Source organism: Melozone crissalis, unplaced genomic scaffold (assembly GCF_028551555.1).
Source record: "Melozone crissalis strain CALT ecotype California unplaced genomic scaffold, PUWL_Pcris_2 ptg000005l_1, whole genome shotgun sequence".
NCBI classification, from domain to species: domain Eukaryota; kingdom Metazoa; phylum Chordata; class Aves; order Passeriformes; family Passerellidae; genus Melozone; species Melozone crissalis.
Window position 1 is genome coordinate 24,013,836 of NW_026535783.1, and position 16,153 is coordinate 24,029,988.

At 52.0% G+C, this 16,153-nt stretch overlaps 1 protein-coding gene across 1 annotated transcript; it reads right to left on the reverse strand.

Moving 5' to 3' along the window:
- Nucleotides 1-12: 12 nt before the first annotated feature.
- LOC128945568 (serine/threonine-protein kinase 3-like) lies at nucleotides 13-15,548 on the reverse strand. The gene is made up of 12 exons (XM_054289309.1): nucleotides 15,540-15,548; nucleotides 13,370-13,479; nucleotides 12,428-12,545; nucleotides 11,495-11,594; nucleotides 10,971-11,167; nucleotides 10,833-10,916; nucleotides 5,561-5,598; nucleotides 3,023-3,161; nucleotides 2,686-2,874; nucleotides 1,206-1,296; nucleotides 839-1,008; nucleotides 13-33 (listed from the first exon to the last, which is right to left on the reverse strand). The coding sequence occupies exons 1-12, from the start codon at nucleotides 15,546-15,548 to the stop codon at nucleotides 13-15; spliced, it is 1,266 nt and encodes a 421-aa protein (XP_054145284.1).
- Between the last annotated feature and the right edge of the window lie 605 nt (nucleotides 15,549-16,153).

The following is a 16,153-nucleotide window of genomic DNA, read 5'->3' on the forward strand; positions in this document are numbered from 1 at the left end:
CGCCTCCAAGCGCTACCGTTCCAGACATTGCTTCTGAGGAGAGGAAGAGACACTTCCAGATGAAGTCCCAGCCGTGCTCCCCAAAGAAAAAAATGACAGCTTCATCCCTCCCACAAGCCCCCCACCTGAAGAGTCCCCAGTAGTGGCTTTGTGCCCTCCAGCACTTCTAACCAGGAACTTCACAGGAGGGTCAGCAGGTGGAAGGAAAGGAGATTCCGCCTTCCTTCCCCACTCTGAGGGCTGCCTGTTTCCTAGCCCCTGTCTCCTCAGGATTTCTGCCTGCTCTCACAGGCTGTCTTCTCAAAGTGCCGCAGACCTAGGATCAAGGAAAACCTGCAGGTGGACTGCAGCATGAGGAGGAAGCCAGCACCCCAATGCCCTAGTCACAAGACAGGCCACCAGCTGGAATACCAGCAACACGGGGCCTGTTGCGTATGCTTCAAGCCCAAAGGGGAGACTCTCTGTCCACCGTGGAAGGACAGAATGCAAGGAACCCAGTTGCTGGGACTGCAGAGTGCAGCAAGGTCAGCAGCTGCCTGCTGCATGGCACCAGGCTGTGGGCAAGATCCTTCGCTGCCATGCTTTGGGTGGCAACCACCCAGCTCTCTGGGGAACTTGGCTTACACCCAGCCTGAAAGCGAGGCTGCAGGTACTGTCCCGGCACCATCCTCTTGGTCTTCACAGGCTTTCTAGTAGGAGCCCTTGAAGCCCTCTGCTGTGTGTAGCCCAGCAATGTGTAGACTGCAGCAGATGCTTGCAGCCATGTCACCCAGGCTGCTCTTCTGCTAAGCCAGCCCACCAAGTTGGCCTGAAAACTTCCGTGCATATTGTCGCTTACCATTTCTTGCTGGAGCTTCCTTTTTTCCTCTTTCTGAGCAGATTGCCAGTGTCTGAGAGCCTTGCAGCACTGCTCTTCTGCCCAGCGGAGCTCTTGAGCCATTTCTTCACATTGCTGCTTGCTGAGAGATCTTACAGCTTGCAGCTCCTGACGGAGGCCCTTCACATCCTCTGCAAACATGACAAACGGCAACAGTCAGAGACTACACAAGCGGAGACTCTACTGACCTTAAGCCCTTTCAGTCTCAGGCAAGGAGGGACCTGTGCTCAGTTCCCTTCCTCCTCAGGAGCCCTGTGGACAGAGCTGCCTTTGGAGCAACTGCACTAGGCTGGGCCATCACCAGAAACAAAGTACACCAGGCTCTCACCGAGTATCACCTCCTGGGCCCGTGTGGCCGTGCGCACTTGGGCTTCCAGACGGCTCCTGGTGATCTCCAGCTCCGATACGTGCTGCTGAGCCTGCAGCAGGCTGCTTTGCAGGCTCTCCTTCTCTGACCTACAAGGTGTGAAGATGAGGAGAAATTGTTCCTGGCACACAGGGGCAGTTTCTCCAGTTGGACATACCTTCAGTTACATGTCCTGAGCATGGAAAAGGGCGTGCATGGAAACTCAGCTCCAGCAAGATTGTTTCTGTTACTTAAAATAGCAAAGCAGGACCATCCAGGTGGTTGGCCAGCTTTTCCTCATGACCTAGCCCAGCGCAGAAAGGCCAGCTGAGTTTGAGCTCAGCAGTCAGTGCTCAAATTGCTGTTGCCAGACACAGTCCTCATGGGTGGCTGTGCCCACAAAGTCTCTGCCAACAAGCAAAAGCCCAGCCCGTGCTCAGAGCCCTGAGCTCATCAGCCCTTCCAAGTCACTCTGCAGGGGGACAGAAGCCAGTGTTCTCCTGAGCACTGCCTCCTCAATGTTTACTGTTATTCCTAGTGCACGTAGAGATACTTTGTTTACCAGATGCTCTCAAAGTGACTCAAAGGGACTAAAGGAATGATATATGAAAGCTCCACCTTCTACAAGTGTGAGTAAGAAACCAGAACTAGGTTTTATCCAAATTGGTTGGCACTGTCTTGGAGGAGGGATGTCAGGTATCCTGCCATTTCAATTACTGGATTTTCATGAGCAAGAATGCTTGCTCCCTTGATTTTTGGTAAACTGAGCCAGCAATGCCCAAATGTCTTGATACTCTTTAAGAAGGGAGCTGCCTGAGGACCTTGACAGGTAACAGAGGTGGGTGGACAAGTGCTCAGCAAGAATCCCTGGACATTGTCGAGAAGCCACAAGACCTTTGCCGCCTTCTGCTGCTCCATTGTAAGCAACTCCAGGTTCCTGCACCATAACTGACAAGAGTTATGTCAGAAGGGTCTCAAGATTATCAGCTCAACCCTGCAGCTTTCACCTGAAGCATCAGCACCCTACTGATAACATTCACATGTAAGAGCCTTGAATTCTGAAAATGCCATGTCCAACTACTTGGCAAAGAAAGATTGAAGTGAAGATGCACTGAAGGAGAAACCAAAGCCTGTGGGAAATTCCTGATATCAGCAAACATCTGCACAGTTTCCCTAGTTCTCATATCAGTGCCTAGATGGCTTGCTTTGCACATGGCCCAGGAATGTGCAAGGGGGTCCCAGGCGGGCGCCCAGAAGAGCTTTGACAGCTGGAGCTGTCAGAAAAGTAACACTCAGGTGACAGTATCCTTTTCTTTTTTCTCTTGTCTCTTCACTTCTCAGACAGAGACACATCTGCAGTGCAAACAGGAGGCAGTAAATCCTGACTTAATGCTCACCCCCTTTGTCATTCCAGACCCTCAATAATGTCCCACCCAGGTGCTCCTCCCTGCCCTTACCTGGCCTCTGCCAGCTGCTCTGAAAGGCCTCGTAGCTCCCGCTCCGTGGCTGCCAGTCGGGCTTCCAGGGCAGCGTTCTCTTGTGCCTGTGCCGCCTTGTCTCTGCACCCCCGGGGCAGTGTGTGCCCTTGGCGAGAGAACTCCTGGAGCAGCTTCTCCAGACCCCTGTGGGCTGGCCGCTGCCGGCGGCAAACCTGGAAGTGGAGGGGGCACCATTTTTCAAGAGGAACAACAACAGCACAGTCTCAGTCTTGGCTTGCTGCCAGAAGCAGCCTTTGGGGCGGTCTTGCTAGGGGCAGCTCCCTGTCCCATAAGTGCTGCCTAGGAATAAGGTGAGCGTACCTTTGGCACCGCCAGAGGAACCTCTTCCTTCAGCAGGTTCCTCGCAAGCTCTGGTTCCTCTGCTGTCTCTGCTGCCACTTGCAAGGCCCTCTCTCGTGAGGAGTGGCGCCTGCTCTCAAATGCAGCCACCTCCTTCCCTCTACAACAAGGGGACAGACAAGCAAGCCTTTAATTGAAACACAGTCTCCTTGCAAGAAGACCAGGGCTACACACCATGTCCCTCACAGGGCAGTCTCGGGGCCTTCCAACAGCCCTCTACTTCCACCTCAAGAGAGTGCTGCCATTCCCTCTCTAGACCACCATCTCTCTTTGTCATTTCTGCAGGTGAAAGAATCACCAGGGAGGAAGTCAAATTAGCTTTCAGAAGCCACCAAACATTTCCAGAATGCTCAGGTACTCTCAGCTTAGCAGCTTCCTGCCTGCTAGTTCTCCTCTCTGATACAGCGGATACCGGACTTGCAAAAGTTCCTCTTTGGCTAAGAGAGGCCTGGTAAGTCCAGATGAGCACTCCCACAATTACTCTTGCTTTCACTAGCGCAACAAGGAAAGAGCCCGCAAGCTGTAGCCTGGGGAGAACGTGGGTACAAATTTCCAATCCAATAATCAAAGGATCCCAAGATGGTTTAGCCTGGCAGGGACCCCAGGGAGCCTCTAGGCCCATCTTCAGCTCCAAGCACTTGGAGTCAGCTATGGCATCTGGACAGGCCGCTCAAGGCCCTATCCAGCTGGGGTTTCCAAATTTCCAAGGGTGGAACCTGCAAAAGCTCTTTGAGGCACTTGTTCTGCTGCCTCTGCAGTCCAAAGGTTTCCTTTCCATCAACCCAGCCTGAACCTCCCTTGCTTTTCCTCTGGTCCAGTTCAGCATACTTTTTGTCAAGGTTTGAGAAGGTTGGAGAAGTGAGTCCCAGGAGGCAGCCACACCCGCCCACAGATTGCCTTCCCCTGTCTATGCTGAGCAAGTCAAACCATGAGAAAGCCACATTTCTTCTTTGACTCTGAACCTCCTGAAGCCCAGCAATGCCCAACCCTGCTCAGAGAAAGCGAGAAAGCTTAACACACACCTGAACTGCTGGGCACTGCACACTCTATCTGTGCTCTGCTCCCTCTCTGCCTTTCCCGCCTGGGCCGAGGAGTTCTGAGAGGCAAGAAGCTCTCCTAGCGGGGCCTGCAAGGAATGGACATGGAAAAGGAAAACAAGCAATAAGGAGCAGGGAAGTTGGCTCCTGAGAGCTGCAAGAAGCAACAAGCGGCCACACACAGCTCACCTGAAGGCAAAAGCTGTTGTGTGGGGCTGTTTATGTGGGTAACCAACTAAGCCTGTGTTGCTTGGAATGGCTCAGGATGGAAGCAGGGAATATTTCCCTGCTCAGCTCTGGTCAAAAGGCTTCCCCTCAGGATTTCAAGCATTAGGAAGCAGCCAATAGGAACTGCATTCCAGCCCTTCTGGAATGTCTCAGCCATGCAGAGCTGCTCAGGATTCTCAGCATACTTGGCTCTTGTCAAAGTTAAGGGTGTAGTCAAAGAAGAGACTGTAGCTCCTTAGACAGTGCTTGGAGATGGGCAAGTCCCTGCAGCAACGGTGGCTCCTGTGCTCCCCACAAGGCTGTGAACTGCGCCTTGGCACCGCTCTCTCTGCTGGCAGCAGGGAGCCTGCACACACACTGTGCACAACGGGGCTCACTTTCTCCCCAGCAGCACTAAAGGACATCACGCTGCAGCTATTTTGACACCAAGGCAAGTTCACAGTCCCTGTCAGAATGGCAGGAAAATGATGCCTGCATGTGAGAGTTCAGACCCCATTTCCCACGTGTCAGTGGCTGGGCTGAAGCGCTAGGTCATGGCAGAACTCCAGCCCTCAGCATCTTCAGCCACAAAGGGCAAGTGCTGCCTGCTCAGAAACACCCAGCTCTGCACTGCACCAAAGCTTTGCACTGAAACAACCAAAGCTGCCACTGATTGCTGCAGGATGCTCAGGCCTGGACTGACAACACAGTTGGAGGTTTGTTGTGCTTTGCCTCCCCTTTACCCTCTGGTGGAAGAGAGCGAGCCAGAGCAGCTTCTGCTGCTGCGGCTGCTACTGTGGTGCTCTGCAGACAGAGAGCAGCATGAGGGACAGGCAGTAAGCTGTCATAGAGAACCTTATTTCTCATGAGCTCTATCACCAGTGGTCCTAATGAGAAGCCATGAATTTCAATACAGATGGGATCCTCAGTCTCTAATACTCATTTCAAGTGGGCTGATGAGACTAATGTTTCAACAGGACTCCATGTGCTTCTGAAGGAGATATTTCAGCCAGGCTACAATCAGCATGTAGCCTTCTGTCAGCTAAACGTAGTTTCATCAGTTACATTAGTTAAAGCCTCTTCAACGGAAAAGGAAGAAACTGAGGGAATTCTTTTGGTAGTGCACATGCAGACGTGGACTGGTGTGGACTTTCCTTTGGCCTGCCAGCCTGGACTCAACTACAACAGGCCAAGCCCGCAGCTTGCTGCATAATCCTCAGGCACCAGGAATGTCAAGGGTGCCCGTCCCACTCACCGAACCGTAGACTTGACTCCTTCCACCTCTGAGGCGACCTGCCGCGGCAAGAGAGAACAAACCAGGTGCTGTTACAAGACTGCTGGTGCTGAGGAATGCCACAGAACCAGGCCAGCCAAGCAGAGAGCATTTTCCTTTCACAACCTCCCTACCGGGAGCAGCAGTTCTGTAGCCCAGCAAGCAGGACTGCATGCCAGTATCCTAGGCTGCGTCTACCTTTTGCTCGGCTTTGCCACTAAGGAACTAGAGACTTGGGGCCAGGAAGATGCAAATTGTTCCTTAGCAGTCACTGCCTGCATTGGAGCTCTTTGTCCCCCCTACAACTAAAGCAGCTTCCTTCTCTTCTCCTTCCTGCACTTCCTTTTCTTTTTGTAAATTGCATGCAGCATGTGCCCCGTGGTTGCTGTAAACAATTCCCCACAAAAGCTTCCACTGAACCCCTCTTGGCGCTTGCAGCTTTGTTTGGACACAGCACAGGCCCAGAGCTGGGGTTCAGGAGCCCACACTATCTGCTCAGCAGTTTGCCCTTCACTGCAAAGCCAATCCCTCTTGTAGCGCACAGAGGGGGGCCAGTTAGAGAGGCACGTCCTTTAAGGAGGGAATGCAGAAAAACGATGCCTTCCTTAAGTTCCTCAGAGAACTGCACAGTTTTCAGAAGGACACCTGCACAACTCTTCCAAGTCTGCATTTTGGAAGTTGTCCACACCCTGCTGGACAAGGGACACCCCCTTTTTGGCTGAAACTGTTGCCAGGAGCTTTACCAAAGTTATGGCATCTTGATGGCACTTTTCTTTCATTGTTCTGCCCCCAAGGAAAAAACTTCTACTTACGTCTCAGACCGCTAACAATTTTGCGGGCTGATATCGCTGAAAAAGCCCTGCTGACTGCTCTACGGACTCGCTCCATCGTTTCAGCAGGGCTGCTTCAGTCGTCGGGCCGTAAAACAAAAATGGAAGGAAAACTCACTTGCACAAGTCCCCAGACTGTGCAAGGAAAAGAAGAAAAAAGGAGACCCGCGGCACTCTGCGGACTGTACAAACAGAAGCGAAAAAACAAACGACACCTGCACAAGTCTGCAGACCGTACAACAAGAAAAGGAAAATAAAAAGACACCTGTAGGTGTCTGCAGACCCTACAACCGCAGGGGAAACAAAAGGATGCCTAGACGAGTCTGCGCCGACTCGTACAACGGCAGGCAAAAGAAAAAGACTCCCTTTTCAGGGCACAGACTGTTGGCAGAGAACTCCTCTGAACAGGATCCTCCTGCAACGAGAACGCCAACAGCTGTTCTGGACGTTGAGGCCTTGCCTGCACCAGGGCAACCTCCTGATGACCACGCTGTGACGTGGCAGCTCTGCACTGACATCACAATAGCAGCAGCTCTGGGTTGCTCTGTCAGTTCATGCCTAGCAACCAAACCTTCTCTACAGCTAACACAAAAGAGAGCCTGGAAAGTTCTCCTCCGTCCCAAAGCAGCACAATCCTCTCCTTCAGTCCATAACCCGTAGCTCAAAGGATCCTGCCGCTCTGAAGGCTCTTCAGTGAAGGCTGTAAAACTTCAGTGTCCACATCAGTAGGAATAAAGGAATCGCACTCAGATTTCAAATTTTCCATTTCAGAAGTTTTAATCAGATAAAAGTTGAGATCTTCCAAGAGAAGATTGCGTGCTTATTGCAGCCAGGGTGAAATGTCTCCTTCAGAAGCACACCTCGGACTGTCTAATGGGTCTCCTGAGCGTGTCTGACATTTAAGGCATAGATTTCAATTTCTTTCCAAACTTGCCATTTCTGCTTAGGACAGCTGGTGATAGAGCTCAGGAGAAATAGGGTGCCCCATTCAGACAGAGCTGCCTGTCCTGGGACACTTGAGGGGCGGTCGGGGGCCGTTCCTGGACCCGGGCCGAGCGCTGCCAGCCGCGTTTGGCCCCAGGGAAGGCACAGGAGGCCCTGCAGGGGTGAAACCGGCTGGGCTCTCTGCTGGGGCGCGGCGGCTTCGGCAGCGTCTGCAAGGGGACGTGCCTGGAGCACAGCGCCCCGGTGAGTGGGGGTCTGGCGGGGGGCAGAGGAGGGTGAGGGGGGAGGAGGATGGGGCTCGGCAGAGCGGGCTGGAAGCTCAGCCCGCTGCTCCCCTTGGCTAGCAGGTGGCCGTCAAATGTGTGTCAGGGGATTGCACCCATCTTTGGGGTGAGCTGGTGAGGGAGTGGGGTCAGCAGCAGAAACCAGCTTGTGCTGGGCGGGATAAGCTGAGGCTCGGCAGGGTGGAAGCCGCCAGCACGCCTCGAGGGAGAGCAAAGGGCGATTAGCAGAGGGCACAGAGCATCCCAGGCTGGCTGAGAGCTTCCAGAGCCCTGCCACGGCATCAGTCCCACTGACAGCATCGTGGTCTTCCAGCAGCCCAACTCCTGCGTGCCCCTGGAGATCAAACTGCTGGGCTGGGTGTCCACTGGGTTGCATGGTGTTGTCCAGCTCCTGGATTGGTTTAGGCGCTGCCAAAACTTCTTGTTGGTGATGAAGCGCCCAGAGCGATCCCACGACCTCTTTGATTTCCTTCGTGTGCCGGCATTCCTGTCGGCAGACTGGGGCGGGGGCTGTTCCGCCATGTGCTGGAGGCTGTGAGGCACTGCAGCAGCTGCGAGGTCCTGCACAGGGACATCAAAGCTGACAACATCCTCCTCCACCTGGCCAGCGGACAGGCAAAACTGATGGACTTTGCCTGTGGCACCTGCCTCCAAGTCTGCACACAATTTCTAGGTGAGCCCACCCAGGCCTTGGCTCACGGTCCTGGCATCTCATGGGTCAACCTTAAACGGCCCAAGCTGGCTGTGGCACTGGACATTCCCCCTCTTTGCTGCCAGTCATGGGTGCACCAATGAGCCACAGAGGTGTGCCTGGAATGGTCAAGGAAGGGATTCTTCCAAATGGCTTGTGGATGTCTAGGATTTTTCTTCTGAGGTGGGCTCCGAGCTGGCATCGGAGAAAGGAATCCTGAAGTGCTCCTGGTCATGTGCTCCACTTCTCCAATTGATTCACTGCCTCTTTCCTTCCTTTTCATTTGAAAAGCATCTGGAGTGGAGAGTTGCATGGTGATCTGTAGGAGGAATAGTAGAAGTCATGAAACAGTCATGATACAACACCAGTATGCCACCAGCCCCAAAGCCAATCCATTTCTCTCAAGAATTTTGTTTCCAGTGACTGCCAACAAGGCAGGAGTCTAAAAGGAAACCGGGAAGCCAACTATTCTGAACAATTTGGCCAGACAAGCACAGACGCAGCACCCTGCTCCATGGGTCAAAGAATGCACAGGATGTTTCCAGCCGCTTCAGGCACCTCCTCCGCAGCTGGGAACATCCAGCCGTCTCCCACAGCTCTAGCCTGGCTCTGCCGGTGGCATCCTGTGGGAGCTCCCTCCTCCTGAGACACAGCTCTGGCCTTCCCATTCCCTTCACGCCTGCAATGCCACTCCTGCCTTGCTCAAATCTGCACAACATTAGTGACTTTGTGCCCTCCAGCTATGCTGTCCTAAGCAGAAAATTAGAAGGACCAGCAGATGGGAGAACAGGAGGTGGCACCTTCTTTTCCCGCTCTGTCTCAGTCTGCCTGTTTGCTGGGCCCTCTCTCCCCAGGATTCCTGCCTGTTCTCAGAGGCTCCGTTCTCTTCGTGCTGAAGCGGTCCTTGTCATCTCCTCTGCTTCCTGCATTACTTTGCTGCAGGGATGACAGCAATCAGGCTCTCAGAGGAGGCTGAAGAGAGGCTCTGCTAGCTTGAGAAATGGATGCTGCCCAAAGGGAAAAAGAAACCAAAGCAACCAAATTAAAAGAGACCAAGGGAGAAGGAACCATTATTTTCCAAACTGAGCTTCCAACAGGGTCAAGCTGGGTTCTTCTAGGGCCCAGAAACACACCGTCAGAAGGGGCAGAGCGCAGATGGACTCAGCTCTGGCTTGCAAGGAGAGCAGTGTCTGCCTTGGCATGCCCCCCTCCTCCTGGCCTGGCTGGCATCTTCCTTCACAGCAGGGAGAGCCAAGGAAGTGGCGCGGTCGCCAGCTGCCTGTCTGCCACAAAAGGTGGCAGCAAAGCTGCAGTGGTTCTCATCTACTTGAGCGGGCCAGGCAGCACGTGAGGCTGGCACAAATCCTGCTCAGCTGTCTCTCTTTGGCTGGCAGAAGCCTCTAAGAGTGGGGCAGGAAGGACAAACTGGATGCCCTTGGATGCTCAGTCAGCCCCCGCAAAGGCCCCACCTTCCCACAGACCAATCTAGAAGCGCTTGGCAGGGAGTGCTTTTGTTGTGTTCTTCAAGCCCCACTGCAGGCCTCCTTCCCCAGCAATGCTGTACTTCAGTTCCTTTGCTACCAGCTAAACCTGAAAACAGCAGCCGAGAGCAAAAGGGGGCCTCAGCAATGACCAGAAGGTGGGAGCTCTCCTCTGAGGAATGGCTGTGAGAATTGGGCTTGTTTAGCTTGCAGAAGGGCAAGGTCTCCAAGGGGACCTTTCAATATTTGAAGGGGCCTAGAAGAAAGATGGCGACATATCTATTAGCAGGGCCAATTGAGAGAACAAGGGAGAATGGTTTTAAACTAAAAGAGAGTCAATTCAGAAAGGCTCTAAGGAAGAAACTCATTATGAGGAGAGTGCTGAAACACTGGCTCAGGCTGCCCAGAGAGCTGGGAGGTGCCCCGCTGTCAGCATTCAAGGTCAGGTGAGCTGGGGCTCTGAGCAACCGGACCTATTTGAAGATGTCCTTGCCAGTGGCAGGGGGTTTGGACTAGATGACCTCCACCACTCCCTTCTAACCTTAACTAGTCTTGGATCCTACTTGGTTCTCATTTGAAAAGCTGCCAGAGCAGAGATTACCCTGTGGGGGGCCCATCTGATGCCCTGGAGTTGGGCCGAGGAGCAAACCCAGACAGGGAGCAGCTCTTTGGCCTGCAGCCCCTTTGCCTTGTACCTGCAGAAGTTCCTTGGCAGAGCCTCGCCTGTCCACATCCATCTGCAGGCAGCAGCCCAGAAATTCACACAAGGCAGGGGGTAGGCTGAGCTCGTGCAGATCTGGTATGCCTTGCGTGCCTATCAGGCGGTTAGCCTGAAGTGAAAGGAAACACAAGACTCTACGTGATTCTTCCACAGCCTTCAGTGCTCACCTAGACCCCTTCTTTTCAGCCCCAGTCTGCAGTGGCAATTCCTTGCCTAGCAGATGGTTAGAGACGAGCCTTCTTCCCCAAAAGTGAAAAGGCCCCAGTGCAACTCCAGCTATTCCAAGGGGCAACACGTCTTGCCTTGACAGCTGATGTGAGCCGCAGGGACCTTTTTAGGAGTGGACCTTCTTGGAACTCATCCAAGCTGCGGGAATGGGATTTTGTCTAATGGAGACAGACCAGAAGGATACCGGATTCGGAAGCATATTTGTACCTTACCCTGTCACTGGTCTCCCAAACATAAGGAGGCTCTCCTTTGGCCATTTCAATTCCCACGATGCCAAGGGACCAGGTGTCCACTTTGGGACCGTAAGGCTCTTTTCTCACCACCTCGGGTGCCATCCAGCAAGTTGTCCCCACCATTGACCTCCGTTCACTCTGCTCAGGTGTGAGCAGAGCACAGAGGCCAAAATCAGCTGAGGAGAAAAACAAACACTGCTTCAAGTAGGAAACCAAGGAAAAGATTTCCTCACTCTAAGTCTCAGAATGTAGTACTGAATCGAGCTGGAAAAGCAGCTGTGCTCTCTTTCCTCAGGGATGCAGCCAAGGAAACTAGCAATTGTCCATTTAACAAACCCACCACCATTCCCAGGGTGGTGGCTTTTCCTCATCTACACTGAAGGTTTCCACTGTAGCCTCCCTCCCTCTGGAAGGGACACACACAAACCACAGTTCCCCTTGATACTTGTTGCTCTTTCAGACTCCCAGCAGCCTACAGCTGTGCCCTGAGCAAGAATACCCACCCAACTTGACGGAGCCATCCCGGCCCAGAAGGATGTTGTCGCTTTTGATGTCTCTGTGGATCACCTGGTTGGCATGAAGGAAAGCCAGGCCTTTCAGGCACTGAGAGAGAAAAAAAGAAGCAGGAGGCCAAAAGTTAGCCTGATCTGAGTTCATCATGCACAAAAGGAAAGTGCTCCTGAAGATTCATGGATCTCAGAGGAGCAGTGAGTGCTGGCAAGAGGAAGAGCTTGCTGCTGCAAGCCTGGGAGCGCAGGATCTCTCTAAGGCAAGGCATATTGGCTTTGAGGGGGAAACAGCAGTTGCTGCTCGAGACTGTCCCCTGCAAAGCCAGTCAGAATGACCGCTGCTGCAGCCGATGCGCTCTCCCCATTCCGAGGACAAACAACGGTTGGCCAAAAGAGGAAAAGTCCCTGCTCTGGGTACCAAGGGCATCACTCTCAGGTGGGAGACTGGAGGTAAAGGGCTGTAAGGCTGCCTGGCCAGCAGATTTGAAAGACATTTCAAGTCATTTGTCTGTTTTCAGCAGCAAGAACTGTGGTGGGTGCCATGCCCTCCTTTGAAGCTGAGACCCGTGAGAGATGAGTCTCTCTTTGCCTTTGCTGTTGGTTTAGAACTCACACACCGGCATCTTTGCGCTTACAGGCAAAGAAGGCAATGCAGAAAGGTTCTGGGCAAAGGCTTGGAGGGGCAAAGCGCAGAACAGAAAACAAAATAATTGAAGAGAGACAGAGAGCACAGAGGCCAAAAGCAGATAAAGAGCAGACTATAGTAAGGGCAGGGACACTGGCAGGCATTCCGTCCAGATGCTCTTTCTTCTCTGAAGCAAAAGAGCGGCACAGCAAGAAAGCTCTGAACACGGAATCACTCACTTAGCGGCGCTTTTGAACTATGAGGCTGTCCAAGGCATCCCAAGCACAAGCAGGATCCCTTACCTCCTGACAGACAGTTGCCATGTGTCCTACAGCCATCCTTTTCTCGCTGACCACTTTTGCTAAAGAGCCTCCATCCATGTACTCCAACACCAGCAGGACAAACTCATTGACAAGGTAGCTGGAAGATGAAAACAACAGCGTAGACCGAAATGGGCACAGCTAAATTGCCATACGGATGAAAAGACTACAGCTGAGTTTTGCTTGCAGGTCACTGGGAAATGAAGACGGAATAAAATGGAGAGACGCTCCACCCAGGCTATCCAGAGCTTGCAATCTGTGCCATCTAATTGCACACCCGTGGGAAAGGAGACGGCTTAGTGGGCAAGCAGGGGAAAACGGCAGTTTGTGATAGCAGAGGCAGATCTGGAAGCGGACACATCCCAGCAGCTGCCCCATTGTCTTCATACACAAATTGCACCATTAACTCCAACAGCAAGGAGACACAGTTTTCACAGCTTTTTCACAGGGGAGGTGGAGGTGCAGCACTGCCAACACCCTTTGGGAAGCCTTGCATAAAGGACAGTCACCAACAGGAAAAAACTACTTCAAACCCGGCAAATAATGTGTCTCTTTGGCTAGCCTTTTGGCATGCAAGGCAATAGAAAATAGTGGGAACAGCACAAGGGAAATAATTTCTGGGTTGCTTTCTCAGCACTTCTCTTCCGACACTCAGAAAAAAAAATCACGCCCCAAAACAGCAAAGGAACATTCAGCAAGTGAACATCGAGGCTGCTGGCTTAGTAAGAGAGCCAGGTTTCTGAGAACAATCTTTAAGCTATTTCTGCCAGGAACCAGAAGAATGCAATCTCCTCCCATGCCTCATACAGCAGTGGACTGATGTTCATAGCAAGATCAATTTTCTGCCACCAGAGGAAAGTGCTTGAAACCTTTGCCTTGCAAGTATGGAAACTGACATTCCCATAAAAATACAGAACTACTTACCTTTCTAGGTAGGTGACAATATTGGGGTTCCTCATTTCCCTCATGACCAGGATTTCTTTCAATACTTCCTTGCAGCGCTGGTGCTGGAGATTAATTTCCTTTACGGCCACCTACAATGACGTTGAAAGCCGTTAGGAACAGACATTACAAGAGCCTCTTCCTCCGTGCACTCACGGGCCAGGATGCCTTGTCACCTCGGTGAAAAGGGACTCTAAAGCATCAGCCACAATGTGCTAACAGCACTCTCAGCCCTTGCAGACTCCTCCGTGAGACCTCCTTTCTCACTACTCTTATCATTTACACGCGTTTTGCAAGCCAAAGGAATTTTGCTTCTGTGAAATGAAACTCAACTTGTGGAAAATAGGTTAGCATTTCTAGGGGATTTGATCAGTGTTTCAGAAACTGCTGCCATTCTTGATTGTGCTCCAAAGTAAATACACCAATCCATTACAGAGAAAATGCTGTCTGAAAAAGAACAACTCCAAGGCAACTCAAAGGAAAGTTAACATCCTAGCACATCCTAACTTCTTCTGGATTTTGCATCTCTGAAGAGCATTCCCCAACACGGTTTAGATGTGTAATGATTGAGTGCATTAAAAAATGAAGAATCCTTTCTGTGGACCACTACGGATGCACTCCAGGTGATAAGCAGGGCTTAGGGCTTTCAGACTCCTTGTAGACATCCCTCCAAGTGCAGTTGCTGAGCACAGCACTGCAGGTGGATAAGGAGCTACCAGGAAGATGGAGTTGTATTTGCTGAGAGCCAGAAAGGAGAATTCAGGACTCTGAATGGTTAGCCCCAAAGAGCATGGGACTCTCCAAGACACCAGCATGTCAGTTCAGCACAAAAAGCATCTCTGTAATGGAATGTCAGCAACAAAGGACCAACACAAGGCGGTATTACTTAAGGCTCTTCATCAACTTCTTCTCACTGATCCGTGTGCCAGTGTCTGTGTGTGTGTGTGACCCTGGCTCCCTAGGACTGCAAGGCAAAAGTGCGCTCCAGACAAGGCCTCTCCTTCTTTAGGTCTTTTCAAAGTGTACCTCGTGATGGGAAACAATGGCAAATCCTATCTGTGTCTCAACCTGGGCTTAAGAGGAATTGGGCCAGAATGACGGCTGCTGCCATCAGCTAATCTCTGCACACTTATCCAGTCAGTCCAAGACAGCATGGTCTTCTTGGAAAGACACCACTGCCATCCTCACATTGATTCAGAATGCGAGACAAAGTCTGTCCACCATGCATTTTTCAGCCTGCCTCTAGGCAGCCTTTGCAGCAAAGACCGGTAACACAAAGCTCTGGCCACAGATGACATCCCAAGGGAAAGCGCTCAAGAGCTGCGAAATCTGCAAGGGCTGTTGGCACTTACCGCTTGTCCTGTGGCAGCATCCAAGGCCTTATAAACGGTTCCAAAACCCCTAGGAACAGAACAGCAGCAAGAACAGAGGAGCTGTTCAGTGCTGAGAAGCAAAAGGCAGCCCAGGCAGGAGCTCTCTGCTGCCTGGAGCGTCCCTCAAACACCAGCCTTTGTCTACTCTTCAGACAATACCACAGCAGCCCAGCAACCCTCTGCCATGCAGCTTGTCCAAGAGCAAACTGAGTCCAACAGGAAGAAAAAAGAGCTGCTACAAATCTCAAATGTACACACTAGACTATGGATGTGAGGGTTTGCTTTGCCTCTTCCTTTTTGCGCTTGTGCGTGTGGGGCGCCTTTCCAAGCAATGAAACACACACAGTCCTGTTGCACTCAGAGCTCTCTTTTGATTCTGCCTGCCAAACTCAGGCAGCGCCACACAGCCTGTCTTATTGTCCTGAGCACTGAAAGTTGTGTTCAGCAAAATACTGGAAAGAAATGCTGCTGAGAGCTGCTGTCTGACGGCTCTCAGGGGGGAAGCTGCTCTCTCAGTTTTTTCTTCCTTCAGTTGTGGGGCCATATTACTTAGAATCAGGCAAAACCATGATCTGCTGGGAAAATAAGGAATCTCGTGCCACACGCTTGAGGGACAGGCAAGTGCCTCCTTGAGGGCAGGCAAGACATTGGTTGCCAGCATGCAGTTATCTTTGATGATGCCTTGTGACCAGTACTGAGACAGGGACAATCTAAAGCCAGGGTCTGAAGATGCTTGCAGCTTGCCTGACTTCCCTCTTGATATTCCAGCAGCCACGTACGTGACTCATGGTTCTGGAGGAGTAAGCGTGGCTGAACTCACCCCCTGCCAATAATTTTCCATCCAGTGTATTTCTTTTCTGGATCTGCCCCGCTCACCACACTCCCTGAAAGAAAGAAAATGCAAGAAGCAAACTTCAAAACAGAGATCCTGACTTCCAGTGGATCAGAATCTCAGCTCCACTCTCAGGGGCTCGGAGCAATTTCTGGTCGGTTGCCTAACAACAGTGTCAACAAGAACAACAAGAGCAGCCGCAGTAAGAAGACAGGCAGCTCTGTAACACACGTGGCCTGCACAGAGTCTGATTCTGCACACTCCTCTGAAGAGGAGACTAAGCCCGCGGAGAAACCGTCAGAGCAGACAGAGACCAGAAAAGAACTGGCACCGTGGCAAGTGCTTGTGGTCCACAAAGGGGGAAGGAGGGCTGAAAAATCAGGACCCTTCATTCTCCTGAGAGATAACACTCTCTTGTGAGGTTCAACAAAAGGTTTCAGAATTCCAAGATTTCAATGCACCCTGCCATCTGGGATGAAGTTTTATCAACAGCTGCTTTTTGCAGAGCTGAAGGAATATTGCAAAGTGAAATCCAGGAGAGGAGGGGATTTCCTCTACCTC

Bases quoted from the DNA above. Each gene is read 5' to 3' on its own strand.
- LOC128945568 (XM_054289309.1), bottom strand. The intron at 1,297-2,685 runs GCCAGGTAAGGG...AGCCTGCTGCAG, and splicing joins TTTCAGAGCAGCTGGCAGAG to GCTCAGCAGCACGTATCGGA. The intron at 34-838 runs GTAAGCGACAAT...TCCTCTCCTCAG, and splicing joins GGAAGCTCCAGCAAGAAATG to AAGCAATGTCTGGAACGGTA.